Source organism: Adiantum capillus-veneris, chromosome 1 (genome assembly GCF_014529385.1).
Source record: "Adiantum capillus-veneris isolate H3 chromosome 1, ASM1452938v2, whole genome shotgun sequence".
NCBI lineage: Eukaryota > Viridiplantae > Streptophyta > Polypodiopsida > Polypodiales > Pteridaceae > Adiantum > Adiantum capillus-veneris.
The window spans coordinates 119,358,108-119,373,354 of NC_140931.1; the positions used below are offsets into that span (position 1 = coordinate 119,358,108).

Genomic DNA, 15,247 nt, shown 5'->3' on the forward strand with positions numbered 1-15,247 from the left:
CAATGCACTGGGGGGGAAAACCTCCTAGTGAGGGAAAAAATGCCCTGGTGGTCCTAAGTGTGTTCACACACATCACTACCACATGTATATAGTAACAGTAGTAGGTGATTAGAGCAAGGAAGTTGCAAAGAAAGTTCATCCCAAAGAAACAACCATAGCAAGAGCAATCAATACATAAGGATATCTGGAGAAGATCAAGTGAAACATCATTGGTCAAAATGGAGGTGAGTCGTCAATTGACACAAAGAAAAAGTTTTAGCTAGACAAGAACCTCATATCCTTTTGCATTTGCCAAAAATGTGGCCACTCCAACTAGATGATGCTCCAGAAATTCATTAACATGTCTAGAAACAAAGGAGCACAATACTAGGGAATCATTTCACCACCATTTAGATAGATTTGCAAATCTTGAAAGCTCAATTTCATGTAATGACAGAAAAATATGTCCCAGAGGACATTATATTGGGAATGCCATTGGCCCGAATAGTACTAGAAGTACCGTATTCAAATGAGATGCAGTCTTCACAGACAATTGTTTCAATAGCGAAAGATGGCACAAGTCTCTCAAATACAATAAAAATGGAGATTGAAACCAAAATAGAGCTTATTGAAGATTTTTTATCTCCAACCAATAAAAACCTAAATGATCTTGAAGTAGATCAGGCAACAACAAGTGCAGTTAAAACAAAGCAGGTAGCCACTATAAAAGCCATTGAATTACCATTAAGACAAGAAGTAAAGAAGATCAAGGTTGCAAAAAACCAGGAAGATAGAAAATGACACATGAAATTTATGTGATTTTCCTCCTGGCAAGAAGGCCATTGGTACAAAGTGGGTTTATAAGTTGAAACGCAAGACGGATGGTGAGATTGATCGCTATAAGGCTCGACTTGTTGCAAAGGGTTATGCACAACAAAAAGGCATAGATTATGAAGAGAATAAAGTGAACAAATGTAAGAAAGCTTTGCATGGGTTGAAGCAATCTCCTTGTGCTTGGTATGACAAGGCTGACACTTATTTGTTCAAACAAGGCTTTCGTAAACAGTCCAACAGAAAGCACATTGTATGTAAAGTATGAAGGTGATGTACTTCGCAATGTGGTTCTCTATGTGGATGATTTGCTGGTCATTAGACCAAATAAGACACATATTGCTGAATTTAAGACTGATTTGAATGTTAATTTCAAGATGATAGATTTGGGGATGTTGCATCATTACTTGGACATACAGTTTAAGCAGTGTGATGGTGGTATTGCCTTGTGCCGGACAAGTTACATAAGTTTGGACTTCAGGATTGTAAACCTTTTGCCACTCCCATGGAAACAAGTTTGAAATTAAGTCTTCACGATGTTGGTGATCCTGTCGATGTCACTCTTGGATGCCTGATTTATGTATGCAACATGAGGCCGGATATTCAGTTTGTAGTCTCACAAGTCAACAGATTTATGCATAGCCCAGGGTCTAAGCATTAGCGAGCTGTCAAGAAGATTTTTCACTACTTGAGTAGCACTTTACATCTTGGCTTGTTTTATCCTCATTATCGCCAGATTTACATGCTTTTTGGGACTCAAACTGGGCTAGTTGTTTTGACACACGAGTTTCCACAAGTGGTTTTTGTTTCATGCTCAGAAGTTCATGTATCTCATGGTTGAGAAAGAAGCAACCTACTATGGCCACTTCTAGTTTGTGAGGCTGAGTACATGGTAGTCTCACAACTACGGTTGAGTGTGTATGGCTCAGGTGCCCTATGACTGATTTGGGTGTTGGACAGGACAATGCCAACACTATCTACACTGACAACCAGAGTACATTTGGCAATTGTGAGGAGCCCAGTTTTTCATGCTCGCACAAAGCACATTGAGGTGTATTACCACTATGTCAGGGAGAGGCTCTCAATAGGAGAGAATAGCTTGGCTTGTGTGCCAACACAGGACAACCTTGCATATCTTTTCACAAAGGCATTGTCTCGTGAGAAGTTTGAAGCTTTTTTCTTTGGTCTTACTCCCCTTTGTGGACTAATCATGTCCTTAGGGCATGGCACTTCCCTTTACTCTATGTGCCAACTCTAATTCACCGCGTCACTCCCATAAAGGATTTTTTACCATATACATGTGGTAGTGATGTGTGTGAACACACTTACGATCGTCGGGGCATTTCTTCCCTTACTATGAGGTTTTCCCCCCCGTGCATTGTATATACGTCCATCACTCTAGACTACCGTATCTTTGCACACTAAGTAATATACTCTCTATTGTGTGCCTTGAGTTTTCTTCGTCTTCTCCAAGTTGTGTGTGTTTTCCTGCAACCCTAATTCCAACATGACATTCCAGAATTTAACTAGTGGGTTTGGATGGCAAAGGCAACACCCAAGGTTACCAATGCAATACTGCTTGATTTTCAATAATCTTTGAATTAGTGTTACTAGGCCTTTTCAGGTGGGAGATTTGGTCATGTGCATTTGACTATGGGTAAATGGACATTGTGTTCAACCTCAAGGTATGCATACGATTTGGTCCTCTTTCATTTTTTTATTATGCATCGATTGACTTTTTTCAAGCAGGATGCATAAGCTTCAATGTTGTCATCGATTTTGCTCTTCAGAGACATGACAAGGTAATGTAGGGGCACAGAATTTTGGGCCAAGTGTCCTAAATACATTTCAACATTATGCAGTTATGCACCTTCATGGTAGGGTTTTGTTCAGTACATGTTGTCACGAGAGGAGTAACATGGTCTAGGAACTCATGGAGTTTGGTTTAGCCAGTGTGGAGCAAAGTTTAGAAGGGTTCCTCTCACTCATGCTTCCGAGTGGTTACAGTTACCTCCACAAACAAGTACATCATGTACTTTATGGATGTCATTTTTTCCAACATCTTTATATGGGACATATTCCACATGTGAAGAATATGAGTCATGGGACTGACACTGGTGCCTATTATTTCAATTATGTGTCATGTGACAGAGTCCCTACTGGTCGGATTTGTTTTTAAGACCACTTTGAGCACGTTGTATAAGGAACAATTTCAGTTCACAAAAATTGTTGGATACATAGTAAGACTGGTTAAGGTTACAAGTTATCGTTAAACAACTCCGATGGATGGTTGTTTACACATGTAACAAACTTAAATCCTCTTCATGAACATGTTTCATTTATTACCTAGGTGTGATCAATTTTCACATATTGTTATGGTCCAAATACCTAGCATGACTTTCACATGGAAAGTATTTTGTTCTTTTCCTGTGGGCTGTGAGTATAACATTAGCCATAACCATTGGCAAGTACGGTTATATATGCAGGTTCGGATTTGTTTGTTGCCAAATGCATGCACACTAGGTGTTATGGGCCCTAGTGTTTAGCACAGGATGGTTTGAAGCGGCATGCACATTCATGAAATTAGTAGATTCTATAGCATTTTTCACTACTGAGAAATATCTCTATGACATTAATTGTAGATCTTGTAGATCAATCCACTAAAGCTAAGCAAGATGGTTGTTCATAACATTGTCAATTAATCAACAATGTTGCAAGGAATTGTGATCCTTATTTACTAGTCATAGTGGAGGACTATTTGTAAACAATGGGGATACACATATCAGTAATGTCAGTCATCCAAAGAGGGTGGGTAGATTACAAGTGTTAGTTTTGTGCCGAAGGATATGCTAAGCGTGTACGTTAGCAACAAGCAATCCAATTGAAAAAGGTTATCTTTCTAGTTGGAGTTTGCTTATCATGAGACCAAGCTTGTTGAGACTAAGTTTAGCCTCTTCATGTTTAAATCATGTTCTCACCCTTGAACACCAGTTATCGTGGGGTTGTTTACTGATGAATAATGATATTATGTTAAGGACTTATAGTTTGCTCATGAGTTAAGTCCGTTAAATACTTTCATGGAAAGTGAAAAGAGGTATTCTTTTAGATACATCTTACTTGTGATAGCTTGTTTAGCATACTCAAGTGAGTTCTAAATGGACTGTATACGTTATGTTGGCTGATATGAGCCAGTTACACATTACGGTTGCAAAGGGACAACAATTAAGATGCTCTTCTTGATTTCATTGAACCTTCTACTAAACTGTGTTCTGGTCAAATGGACAGCTGGATCATTTGTTTTCGAGGACGAAAACGCTTCTCCAAGGTGTGGGATCAGGGTGATCTGTGCAAGATAAGGGATGGAGAGAAGGGGAAGGGGATGCAAAGAACACTGTGTGTTTTGGTGGAGCTTAGTGAGAAGACTTTCTCACTCCCCTTATTAACCTTATAACCAAAGAATAGATGGGCGGGCTAAGCTCTTTGTTAGAGCATTCGTTGGGTTTTCATCTGTGTAAACTACGACTAACTCAATGCGTTTGCTAGCCAAAATATCCCATACCACATGATACTTGACCTCTATGTGTTTTGACTTGGAGTGAAACACGAGGTTCTTTGCTAACAGAATCGCACTCTGACTATCACTATGTAGCACTGGAGTCTGGTGTATACCAAAGTCTCCCACTAGACGAGATAACCACATAGCTTCTTTTCTTGAACTAGAAACTACAACATACTCTGCCTCAGTGGTGAAAGACAAACATGACCTCCGAGAAACTGACGCTCCAGTGAACAAGAAAACGTAGCCATATGTGGATCGCCTAGTGTCCACACACCGCATAGTCCGAATTAGTGTATCCAACTATGAATGCATCACTCTTCCCAAAGCGTAAGCACTTCCTAGCTGAGCCCTTGATGTATCTCAAGATGTGCTTCACTGCTTTCCAATGCTTTCTACCTAGATTTGCCATAAATCTGCTGACCACTTCCATTGCATATGTAATGTTTGGTCGTGTGCTAACCATGGTGAACATGAGACTGCCAATTGCCGAAGAATGCCGCACCTTTGCTATCTCTGCCTTTTCAGCATCCGATTTGGGACAATCATGGTTGCTAAGTTTTTTGTATGCTGCCATTGGGGTACTCAATGCTTTCTCCCATTGCATATTGAAACGTTGCAAGAACTTGTGAATATACTCTTCCTGCGAAAGTTCAAGTATACCACGTTTGCGATCTCTCTTGATACGTATACCAAGAAAGTGATGTGCATCACCCAAATCTTTCATAGCAAACTGCTTGCTTAAGGCATCCTCCAGAAGTGCAATCTCATCTTTTGACTTTTCGGCTATGAGCATATCATCCACGCATAAAATCAAAATGATGAGGGAACCAATTGTTCAACATATTTATGTACAAGCAGTGATCCTCTTGGCTCCGTACGTAACCTTGTTGATCGAATGTACTTATCAAACTTGATGTACCATTATCGTGAGCCTTGCTTTAATCCATACAAAGCTTTCTTGAGTCTACACACCAGTTCTGCTCGTGCTGGCTTCTCAGGCTTTATCGCAAAACCCTTTGGCTATTTCATGTAAACATCCTCTTCAAGATCTTCATGAAGAAACGTCATCTTCATATCCATTTGGACCAATTCCAAGTCCTCGATGGCTACTAGACCAAGCACAAGACGCAATGTAGTCATCTTGACCATGGGAGAAAAGATTTCATCGAAATCCACGCCTTTCGTTTGCTTGAACCCTTTTGCAACCAATCTTGCCTTATAATTAGGCTCATGATCATCTGTGATATACTTCTTCTTGTACACCCATTTGCATGGCAATGCCTGTTTACCCATAGGTAACTCTGTCTATCCCCGAGTTTCATTGGCTAAAATCAAGTTATACTCAGATTGCATAGCCTCCTCCCACTTCACGCTATCGTCCATTTGATTGGCCTCTTTGTAGCAAGTGGGTTCACCACAATCAATGACTAGCAAGTAGTCCAATCTTGGCTCAAACCGCTCAGGTGCACGAGATGTATGTGTAGATCTCTGAAGTGCCAGACTGCTAGATTCCACTCTCTCTGGAGCAACATGTGTGTGTTTACTAGTGGAAGGTTCATCACTAGAACGTCCAACATTCTGTGTAACTAGCGGTGAGGAAACATACTCAAACCGTACTCTCCAATACTCAATGTATTTCACTGGCTTTTATGCATCTTAGACTTGTTGAATATCACCTGTGAGCTATGTATGACCTTCTTTGATTCCGGGTGCCAGAGATGATATCCCATCTCTCCATCTACACCATATCCAATGAAGATGCACTTGTGTGATTTGGGGTCCATCTTTTGTCTAAGCGCTTTTGGCACATGTGAGAATGCCTCACACCCAAATACACATAATCTGTCATAATTGGGCTCCTTGCCTGTCCACATCTCCAGCGAAACCTTGTACTTTAGTGGTGTACTAGGTGACCAATTGATCAAGTAAGCAGCCGTTGTAACAACTTCTCCCCAAAATTCTTGAGGTAAGTTGGTCGTAGACAACATAGAAGTGACCCGATCCTCAATGCTTCTATTCATCCTCTCAGCCACACTGTTTTGTGCGGGTGTGTAAGGCATGGTAAATTGTCTTCTAATGCCTCTTTTACTGCAAAAAGTCCTTGAACTCAAAGGAGATGTACTCGCCTCCATTGTCACTATGCAAAGATTTAAGATTTCTACCCGATTGATTCTCGACCAATGATAAGAATTTCTAAAAGACACTAAAAACGTCGCTCTTTGTAGAGTCGTCTATGAATGTTAGGAAGTATAACACTCCCCCTAGAGACTTGACTGGCATAGGTCCGCACAAGTCGCTATGAATGAGATCTAGAGGACTCCCTAACTCCTTGTCCAAAGGCGCTAATGTCAACCTACTTTGTTTGCCATAGATACAATGCTCACATAAAGAGAAGTTAGAATGATTTAACACAAGGATATAACCAGAACACTGCAAGACTTTCATTCCCTCATATGTCCTAGCCAACTATGCCACAACTCTTTAGATGGCAGCTCAGCTACACAAATAGAATGCTCTTTCACCGAAGAGACATAAAGTGAGTACAATGAGCCATACTTATGGGCTTTTAAGCATGACCAGATTTCCCTTATTTATGATCCAAGAAACATGAGCAAATATGGAAGTGTAACCCAAATCATCCAACTGTCCAATCGACATCAAACTCTTTGTCAATTTTGGTACATGTCTGACATTGTGCAACATAAACTCAGTGCCATTACGCATAGAAAACTTGATGCTGTCCACACCGCATATATCAAGCTCATAACTTCACCATGCCATGTGTGGCAGTGTATATAAAAAATCACTCCCTTGTAAGGAGTCACGTGAAAGTTAGCACCTGAGTCCACAATCCAAATGTGCACATAGCACTCATCATGAGCTAACAATACATTAGGACTCAAATCCGATGTGAAAATCAACACATCATTTGGCACGTCAGAAACTGTCTCAATGGCTGGATACTCAACCACATTAAGCTCTTCAATTTTCATGTTGCTTTTAGGTTTGTCAGACTTTGCTTTTTCCTTGCCCTTATCACGCTGCATTGTGCGGAAATCTTTCTTCAAGTGTCCCTTTTTATGGCAGTAGTAACACTCTACATTTCGCATGTCTTTGCTGCGACTCTTGCTACGATCTTGCCTGCGATCTTGTGAACGATCGCGGCTACAACCACACTGCTTTTACTTGTCACGATTGCCACTAGCCACATATGCATCACCATGCCCACTCGCATAAAAAGATTGACGTCAAATCTCCTCTGTGAGCAACGCACCAACAACACTACTAAAATCTAGCTTGCCATTGGGTGCATAATTGCTTATGGTTGTGTTGAAAGTAGTCAAGTAAACCTTGTTTGAAGCGTTGTTGCCATCCCAACCCTGACATAGAGCATCCCACAAATCTTTGGCATTGGTCTTATCCATTATGGTAAACTAAATGGATTCACCAAGGTGCAGGTGAATGGTCGCCATAGAATGCTCATTCAAGTCATGCCACTCATCATCAGTGTACGCATTCTCTCTTCTTGCACGCAAGGGTGCTATCAAGCCTTTGTTGATCAAAACATCTTGCATATGCTGTTGCCAAATGACAAAGTTTGAGCCATCAATTTTTTTGACGTAGTAGTCTCCTCTTTTGGAAGCACTACTTGCGTACTTTGAAATAAAATCAATAGTACACAAGATTCTCTCTCCCCTACAACTGCCTTAGTGCCGCCCTATCGAGGCCCTGCCTACCCCCACCTTCTGCATCTCCTCCTCGCCCGTCTTCTCCCTACCCCTACAATGCCCACCCCCCATCTCTTCCTTGCGCACCTGTGCAGAAGTGAGTAGAACAAGCGTCCTCCGGGGCTTCAAGTGAGACCATAGGTGACTTGGGAAGGTGGTGAGAGCATAGGCAGACTCGATCTGGAGAAAGTCATATTGCTTCTTCCTTCCCAATCCCAGGTTTTGCCACTGCTCTGTAAACACGAATCAGTGAGGCTTGGAGGATATGCTGCATACATCGACGAGAAGAGAGAGAGAGAGAGAGAGAGAGAGAGAGAGAGAGAGAGAGAGAGAGAAGAGAGAGAGAGAGAGAGAGAGAGAGAGAGAGAGAGAGAGAGAGAGAGAGAGAGATCCTAAACTGCACACGTGGCTATGCATGAGCAGCTATATAAAGCGCAGGCAGTAAGATTAAGTTGCACCTTAATCTTCACAAAGGCACCTGTCCAAGATTCCGCTTTTTGACAATTTTGGCAGAGTTTCCCCTAGGATAGGAGCGAAAACTCAACCAAAATGTAGCATTCGCAAAGAACGCATAAGACGGACTCACGTGAAAAATTTGGCAGAGTCTCCTTTGTATGAGGAGTCAAAACTCAACTAAAAAACGCATAAACTGCTCAAAAAAGAACCATTGGACATATACTACGCAAAACCACTAGCGTGTGACCGCCAACTCGACATCAAAAGCACAAAAAACCGCCCAGATACATGTCCTATGGCAAGGGTACCGTAAAGGGGAATACCAACAACATGTATCATCGAAGGTATCTCAACATTCGAGAATACCCCAACTCAAAGAAAACCTCACGCTATCGACCCTCCATAGGTTAATGGATGCACAAGAGGACTAGCCACAGTCTCAGAAAGGGCTCTTCCGGTCCGAGTCTTAGAAACGGCCGAAAAAATTGCCAAAATAATCAGAAAATGGCTCCACACGAAGTACAATGGGCAGTGTCCGCAACTCAACGTACATGAGTGACTGCGCTCAAACAGGTGCCAAGAACTGTTGCATGCAGTAAAAGTGTTCCCTATGGAGATATTTGCTCTCAAAAGAGCTCAGTAGCACTAGGTGTGCTCACACAAAAATGCATCTGTCAACGCATTTGTCCGCAGAGAAACTGCTATAAAAAACGATTGCTAAAATCGCGTAAGTGTCTGCAAACCTGGAGAAATTGCGTGTGAATGGGCTCAAAAACCACCCATAATCTGGAACTCGCGTGTCGGTGTCGATATGTGCCGATTTTCGCTGTTGGACGAAAATGCGCTAGTCAAATGGCCGCCAAAGGTGTCGTAGTCGAAAACCGTGCGTAGAGCGCGATCAGTGCATTCGATGTCGATGCCGGGTGTCACTCCTCTATGGTAGAGGCACCTGACCCGTGCGTATGACAAGCACGACCATCCGCGTGAACGATCGTGTAAATTGTGTCGCCAAAAACCTTGTCGATGTCGAGTCGTAGAAGAAAGTGCTTGTCGGAACAAGAAGCCTAAAGCCGATCTCAAAGACTGCAAACTAGAGAGATGTCGAATATCTCTCTCTCTCTCTCTCTCTCTCTCTCTCTCACCCTCTAACCGAGGCAGAGGATCAGTTTGAGCACAAGAAAACGCTCACGTGCCAAAATTTAGACTGGCCGACTGGCCATAACATTTGAGCACAAGAAAACGCTCACGTGCCAAAATTTAGACTAGCCGACTGGCCATAACATTTGAGCACAAGAAAACGCTCACGTGCCAAAATTTAGGCTGGCCGGCTGGCCGTAAAATTCAAGGCTAAATTTTTGGGTCTAGCTTCCTGCTGCGTTCAGCCAAGAAGGGGCTGCCACATCAGCACACGTGGAAGTGACTTAAGTGGCCGCAGGGCACATGAGAGAGGTTCAATTCCCAGCGGCACGCGAAGAGAGACCTAGTATGTGCCGCAGCAACGATAGTACGTACCATTGCAGAGGATGCTACTAAGGTCTGCTTCCATCTGCAGCAAATGGAGGCAGCATGCTGAGGTTAGTCGGCGTCGTTTCTCATTCCATGGCAAGAAGCTTCACGTCATGCATTGTGGTTTGTAGCAGGTGCTGTTGCTTGCGAGGTTACTCAGTGCGTCGCCTTCGCCGGAGAATGAGGACTTGAACTTAACAGAGCTCACCCAGCAGTCCTCTGCATCCAACACAGAAAGTCGGTTTGGCATCTCGCCTCGCAAGGTGAAAGATGAAGAAGATGAGGATTTTGTCCCTCCCACCCCACCACCAGCTGCTGCTGATTTCCCCAAACCTCAAAACTACTTTTCAAAGACATGGGCAATGCAGAAACGCATTATCACAGGCGAATCTGTTATCATCGAGGAGGGATTGCCCCCTCCCTCTCAGCCTTCTCGTGCCCCACAGTTCATTGTCACCACCAGATCAGCTCTCAAACGCACTTGGCAAGTGGCTTCAGATTGTATGAGAAACAAAGAGTTACAACCATCACAGCAAGACAAGTGTAAAATATAAAGGCAGTCTGTAGAAACTAGAGAGAGACTCAAGCTAACTCATGGTGTGGGGCTACAAAAATACATTTATAACCATGGGGGTCGTATGGAGCGCGGATTTGAATTGCTCTCCTTTGATCATGTGACGTACATGGCATTCACTTGCTTTGTGCAATATCTATGAGCTCAAAGTTGAGTCGATAGCCCACCTTGGACGTATTACCAAGAAGACACCTTGGAGGACTTTAATTGCTTCAATCCACTATGATGCCCAGGCTAGATAGGCTGTGCATTGTCTCTCGTTGCTCTTATGCGCTCCCTCTGAAGAGGAAATTTATAGCAAGTACAATGTAAAGCATCTTTGGTCTGGGTCATCCATTACTCTAGAGAGACGCACAAATTTTTCTTGAATTTGGCAGTGAAACGGTCTTTGATTTCATAATATGCCGGGCATTGTTAGATAAAATACTTCTCCATCTCCGATGCTAATGTACATATTTGTAGTATGTGTTGTTCTAGAGGCACACCATTGTATCTGCATAGGTCAATCTCTGGCTGATGTGAGGATGTGCGGATCTAGTCAATAGCAAATCTTAGACCATGTGAAGATGTGTCCGTATAACTGGGGTTGGATGATAAAATCATCTTTGGTGGTACAAAAGAAATGCTTGAACGCTTGACAAGGCACACCTGAGGAGAAGAGAGATCAGGCCCATAGGGTGGTAGACTTTAGTTTTCACCGGAATCTTTTCTCGAAAATTCAAAAACTTCACTTGAACTTTACGACATAGAGACACTTCGCAAATAAACATGTAATTGGAATTAACACTTCAAACAAACCACAGCTTTGCAATTGGAGTGCTTCCAAGCAGACACTGACACCTTGTAGACACTGGGAGAAAACTTGCAAGTTCCTAGGAGCTGTCCCGCTTTTATCGAGCTGAAATTGGCATACTCTAGCCCGATTTCGGCAGCATAATCATAGTAGGAGGCCTCACAGACCCTCACAGACAAAATCCCCATGCAAAAAGTAACTTTCCCGGCGCATACGACAAATCCATCGAGAATTTGTAGCGCGCTGAATTCTTTGTTTTCTGCCTCGAAAATGCACCAAAACACCTGTATGTCGATCCCCTCGCTTCTTCGAAGCTCCTAGGGGTTTTGAGGATCAATTAGGGTGGAAACCCTAAACCTGCGAAATGCACAGCAGGCTGTAATTCACTGTTTCGGGCTTTGTTTTGCGTGTTGGTTGCATCCATAGCAAGCGCGAGGTTCCGCACTTGTAGGGCTACTGTCCTTTGAATCAGATGAGATTTCTCGCGTGAAATCTCTCCAAATTCACCTGCACCTATGGGGGATTAGCAATTAGCTAATCTAGTACCTGTGCACATGGCTCTTACCTTGGCAATTGCGCATGAATTCACACAACAGTACATACAGATGAAAAGCCCTGGAGCGGGGCATCATGATTCTGTATTCAAAGAGGGAGAGAGATGCACGAGAGTGGAATCATCGTGCTACATAAGACAAGGGAGAAGGCAAGCTTTCCATTAAAGTAGTGATCACCTGTATCCACTACTCACACACACTTGGTTTACTTGTGAAGCAAAAATCAGCCTCCACTCTCAAATTGGGCGCCCCCTCTTGGGATGAGTATGGCAATTCAACCTGGGGCCTCCATGTGTCCAGTTTGCCTCTTTTGAGTTAAATTTCTAGTACCCACCGACTTATAAAGTGTAGCGAGGGGCCTAAATGACTTTGAACTGAGCCTAGATACCCTATTACTGCTTGGATCAGTGTTGATTGGCCCGACCATCTCTTGGCGACCTGCCCTTCCCGATTGGGGTTGAAACTCTCGACCGTCGTGTCACAAGACAGACACCACTTGCCAATAGAAAAGAACAGACTGAACAGACTTTTAGCACTTCAATAACAACTGAACTGAGAGAGACGACACGCGACACGGAGTGGCGGAATTCCACCCCAGAGAGTATTGGCCCCAAACCTTGGCGCCCCTTTCGATATTTCTTTATATTGCATCAACATAGTACAAGCCGGTACTCCAGACTCTGCACCTTCTCCAGGAAGCATGCCAGAGAATGAGCCCATGGCCTCATATTTAAAGGCCCTAGGCCCCAAAGCAGTTTACATGAAAAGCCTTCAAACTCAAAAGCTTTTGGTCCAAAAGCAATGCCAAAAAGCTGCCAACGTAAATCACGGAATTCCGTACAATTGCCATGTCAGCATTGTTAGCACGTTTTGCGGAAATCTGCCACATCAGTATCGTCAGTGTAAAATCCGAAAAATTGCCACGTCAGCAGCTGCTACGCAAATCCTTCTGTGTGTGTGTGGGTCCTGCTTTATTTTAATCCTTATGTCACTTGGGCCCCATCGGACGGGGTCCCATAAGTTGGTAGGACTTCTTCTTTTGTCTTCTTAGGGTTTAGGCCCTTCGGCCGTGACCTGCAAGTTGGCTCCATTCTTCAGGGCTTGACACGTCAGCAATTTGTGACACGCCGGCTGTTTCACATTGGCCACACAATGTCCGACCATTTGTGACTTCAAAAAGAGGGTCCCAAAATTTAAAGAAAACTCAAGGGAAAGACACCAACAACTAAGGTTAGTGGTTGCCACAACCTCGTGACCCCCCTCTTGAAATCGCAAACGTCCTCGATTGCATGCCCGATATACATGCCATAGATAATTATTGTGGTTAGCATCCTTTTATCATCACATGTATCCGCAAGAAAGGTCATAAAACATAGATACAAATGACTTAATGAAACTTTCACACTATTGTCATTTCCATCTACCATGAAGTGAGCAATATTTTCAACATTTGTAGAGCAGTGTCCACTTTCATTGCATTGAATCCATATGGACTTTGATGTGCTAGCTCCATTATTACCCCTCTTTTGAACATGTTGAGTTGGGGCATACGTAGGTTGTAATGCAAAGGCCTCAAGGTAAAGCTGCAATACATTTGGTGACTCTAGCAGTTCACTCTTCCATACACTTTGCATCCATAGGTGGATAGTTCTTGAACTTCACCAAGTATCGTCGTGCAACTTTTCCCTTTACTTTTCTTTCCTTATGGTCCAAAACATGCTCAGGTACCAAGATCTCATCAAGTTCCTCAACTTCTGGTTGATCCTCATCTGGCGTATCTTTTGGCACATCACCTACGAAGGGTTTTAGAAGGTATCAGGCAATTTCAGTCCATAAGCAACATCGCTGATCTTCTCAAGTACTTGAAAAGGCCCATAGTAACGCATGCCAAGCTTTGGAAACAACCTTTCTTTGCCCTTCATCTTCTTTAACCTTGCCTTTTCAAACCGTAAAAGTACCCAATCACCATGAGAAAACAACAATTCACGATGGTGACGATCAGTAGCCCATTTTTGCTTTGCTCGAGTCTTCTCCAAGGCAAGCTTGATCTTCTTATACATTTCATCCATGTTCTCTACATATCGATCTGTCTCAAAAATTTTCTCCCGTGTGCGCAAAATGGGAGGAACCTTTTTGCCACCCTCAACAATCTCAAAAGGTGCCTTGCCTGGTGACAAATGCACTGTATTGTTGTATGCTTGGTCGAGCATTGTTTCCACTTGCCCTTATTATATGACACATAGCATTTCAACAGATCTAAGACAATAGAATTAGCCTCTTCTGATTGCCCATCAGTTTGTGGATGAAATGAGGAGGAAAACTTGAGCGTGGTGCCCATGTTTTCAAACAAGCCTCTCTCAAATAGGCTGGTCATACGAGGATCACAATCATTGACAATAGACTATGGCAGACCATGGTACTTGAACACATTGTACATAAACAACCGTGCCATCTGGTCAACTTTTATCCTCTTCCTAAGAGGAATAAATTGGTCGTGCTTGCTGAACCTACAAATAATGGTCCATATACCATCATTCCTTGTTGGCCTGGCCTTGAAAAGTAGTTACATGAAAACAGTCGAACTCAAAAGCATATGGCCTCAAAAGCTAGTGCCGAAAACTGCCCAGCGTAAATCACGAAAATCGGAACAGGTTGCCACATCACCAGTTCAACGTGAAACACGGAATTCCGTACATGCTGCTAGGTCAGTGCAAAGTGTGGGCGTTCGTACAATTGCCACGTCATCAATTCTCCGCGCGCGTGTGTGGGCTTGCTTTATTTTAATGCCTTTATGTCACTTGGGCCCCATCGGACGGGGGTCCCATAAGTTGGTGGGAACTTTTCTTTAAAAATAGGTGACTCGGCAAAACTTTGTAAGTCGGTAAAATTTCTTCTGTTGCTTTAGCTTCTTCAATTAGGGTTTAGGCCTTTGAGCCGAGAAGTGTAGGTTGGCTCCGTTCTTCAGTGGCTTGACACGTCAACAGTTTGTGACATATGTGCCTGAAAACTAGCAGTTAATGCTAGGAATAGTCTTTCGGTGTATGCAAGGCATGATGCCAAACCTCATGTACGGTAAGTTGGCATGCAACAAGGGTTTCAATGCCTTCAGGAATAGTTTGGGGAGCCACAGGGTAATTTTAGCATGGCTGGTTTTTCCAACCAGCAGGGCAATTATGGCACCGGTGACTCAAAATGTCAATGGCCAAGGGACGCCGATGATCCCTATTACAGTTGCCTATGTTGCAGACACTTCCCTATAATAATTTG

The 15,247-nt window shown here is 43.1% G+C and overlaps 1 protein-coding gene across 1 annotated transcript; it reads left to right on the forward strand.

Moving 5' to 3' along the window:
* Positions 1-9,971: 9,971 nt before the first annotated feature.
* Positions 9,972-10,628, forward strand: LOC147465432 (uncharacterized). The gene is made up of 2 exons (XM_086520113.1): positions 9,972-10,127; positions 10,194-10,628. Exons 1-2 carry the CDS (start codon positions 10,077-10,079, stop codon positions 10,611-10,613), a joined length of 471 nt encoding a protein of 156 aa, XP_086376239.1. The 5' UTR covers positions 9,972-10,076; the 3' UTR covers positions 10,614-10,628.
* Positions 10,629-15,247: the final 4,619 nt, after the last annotated feature.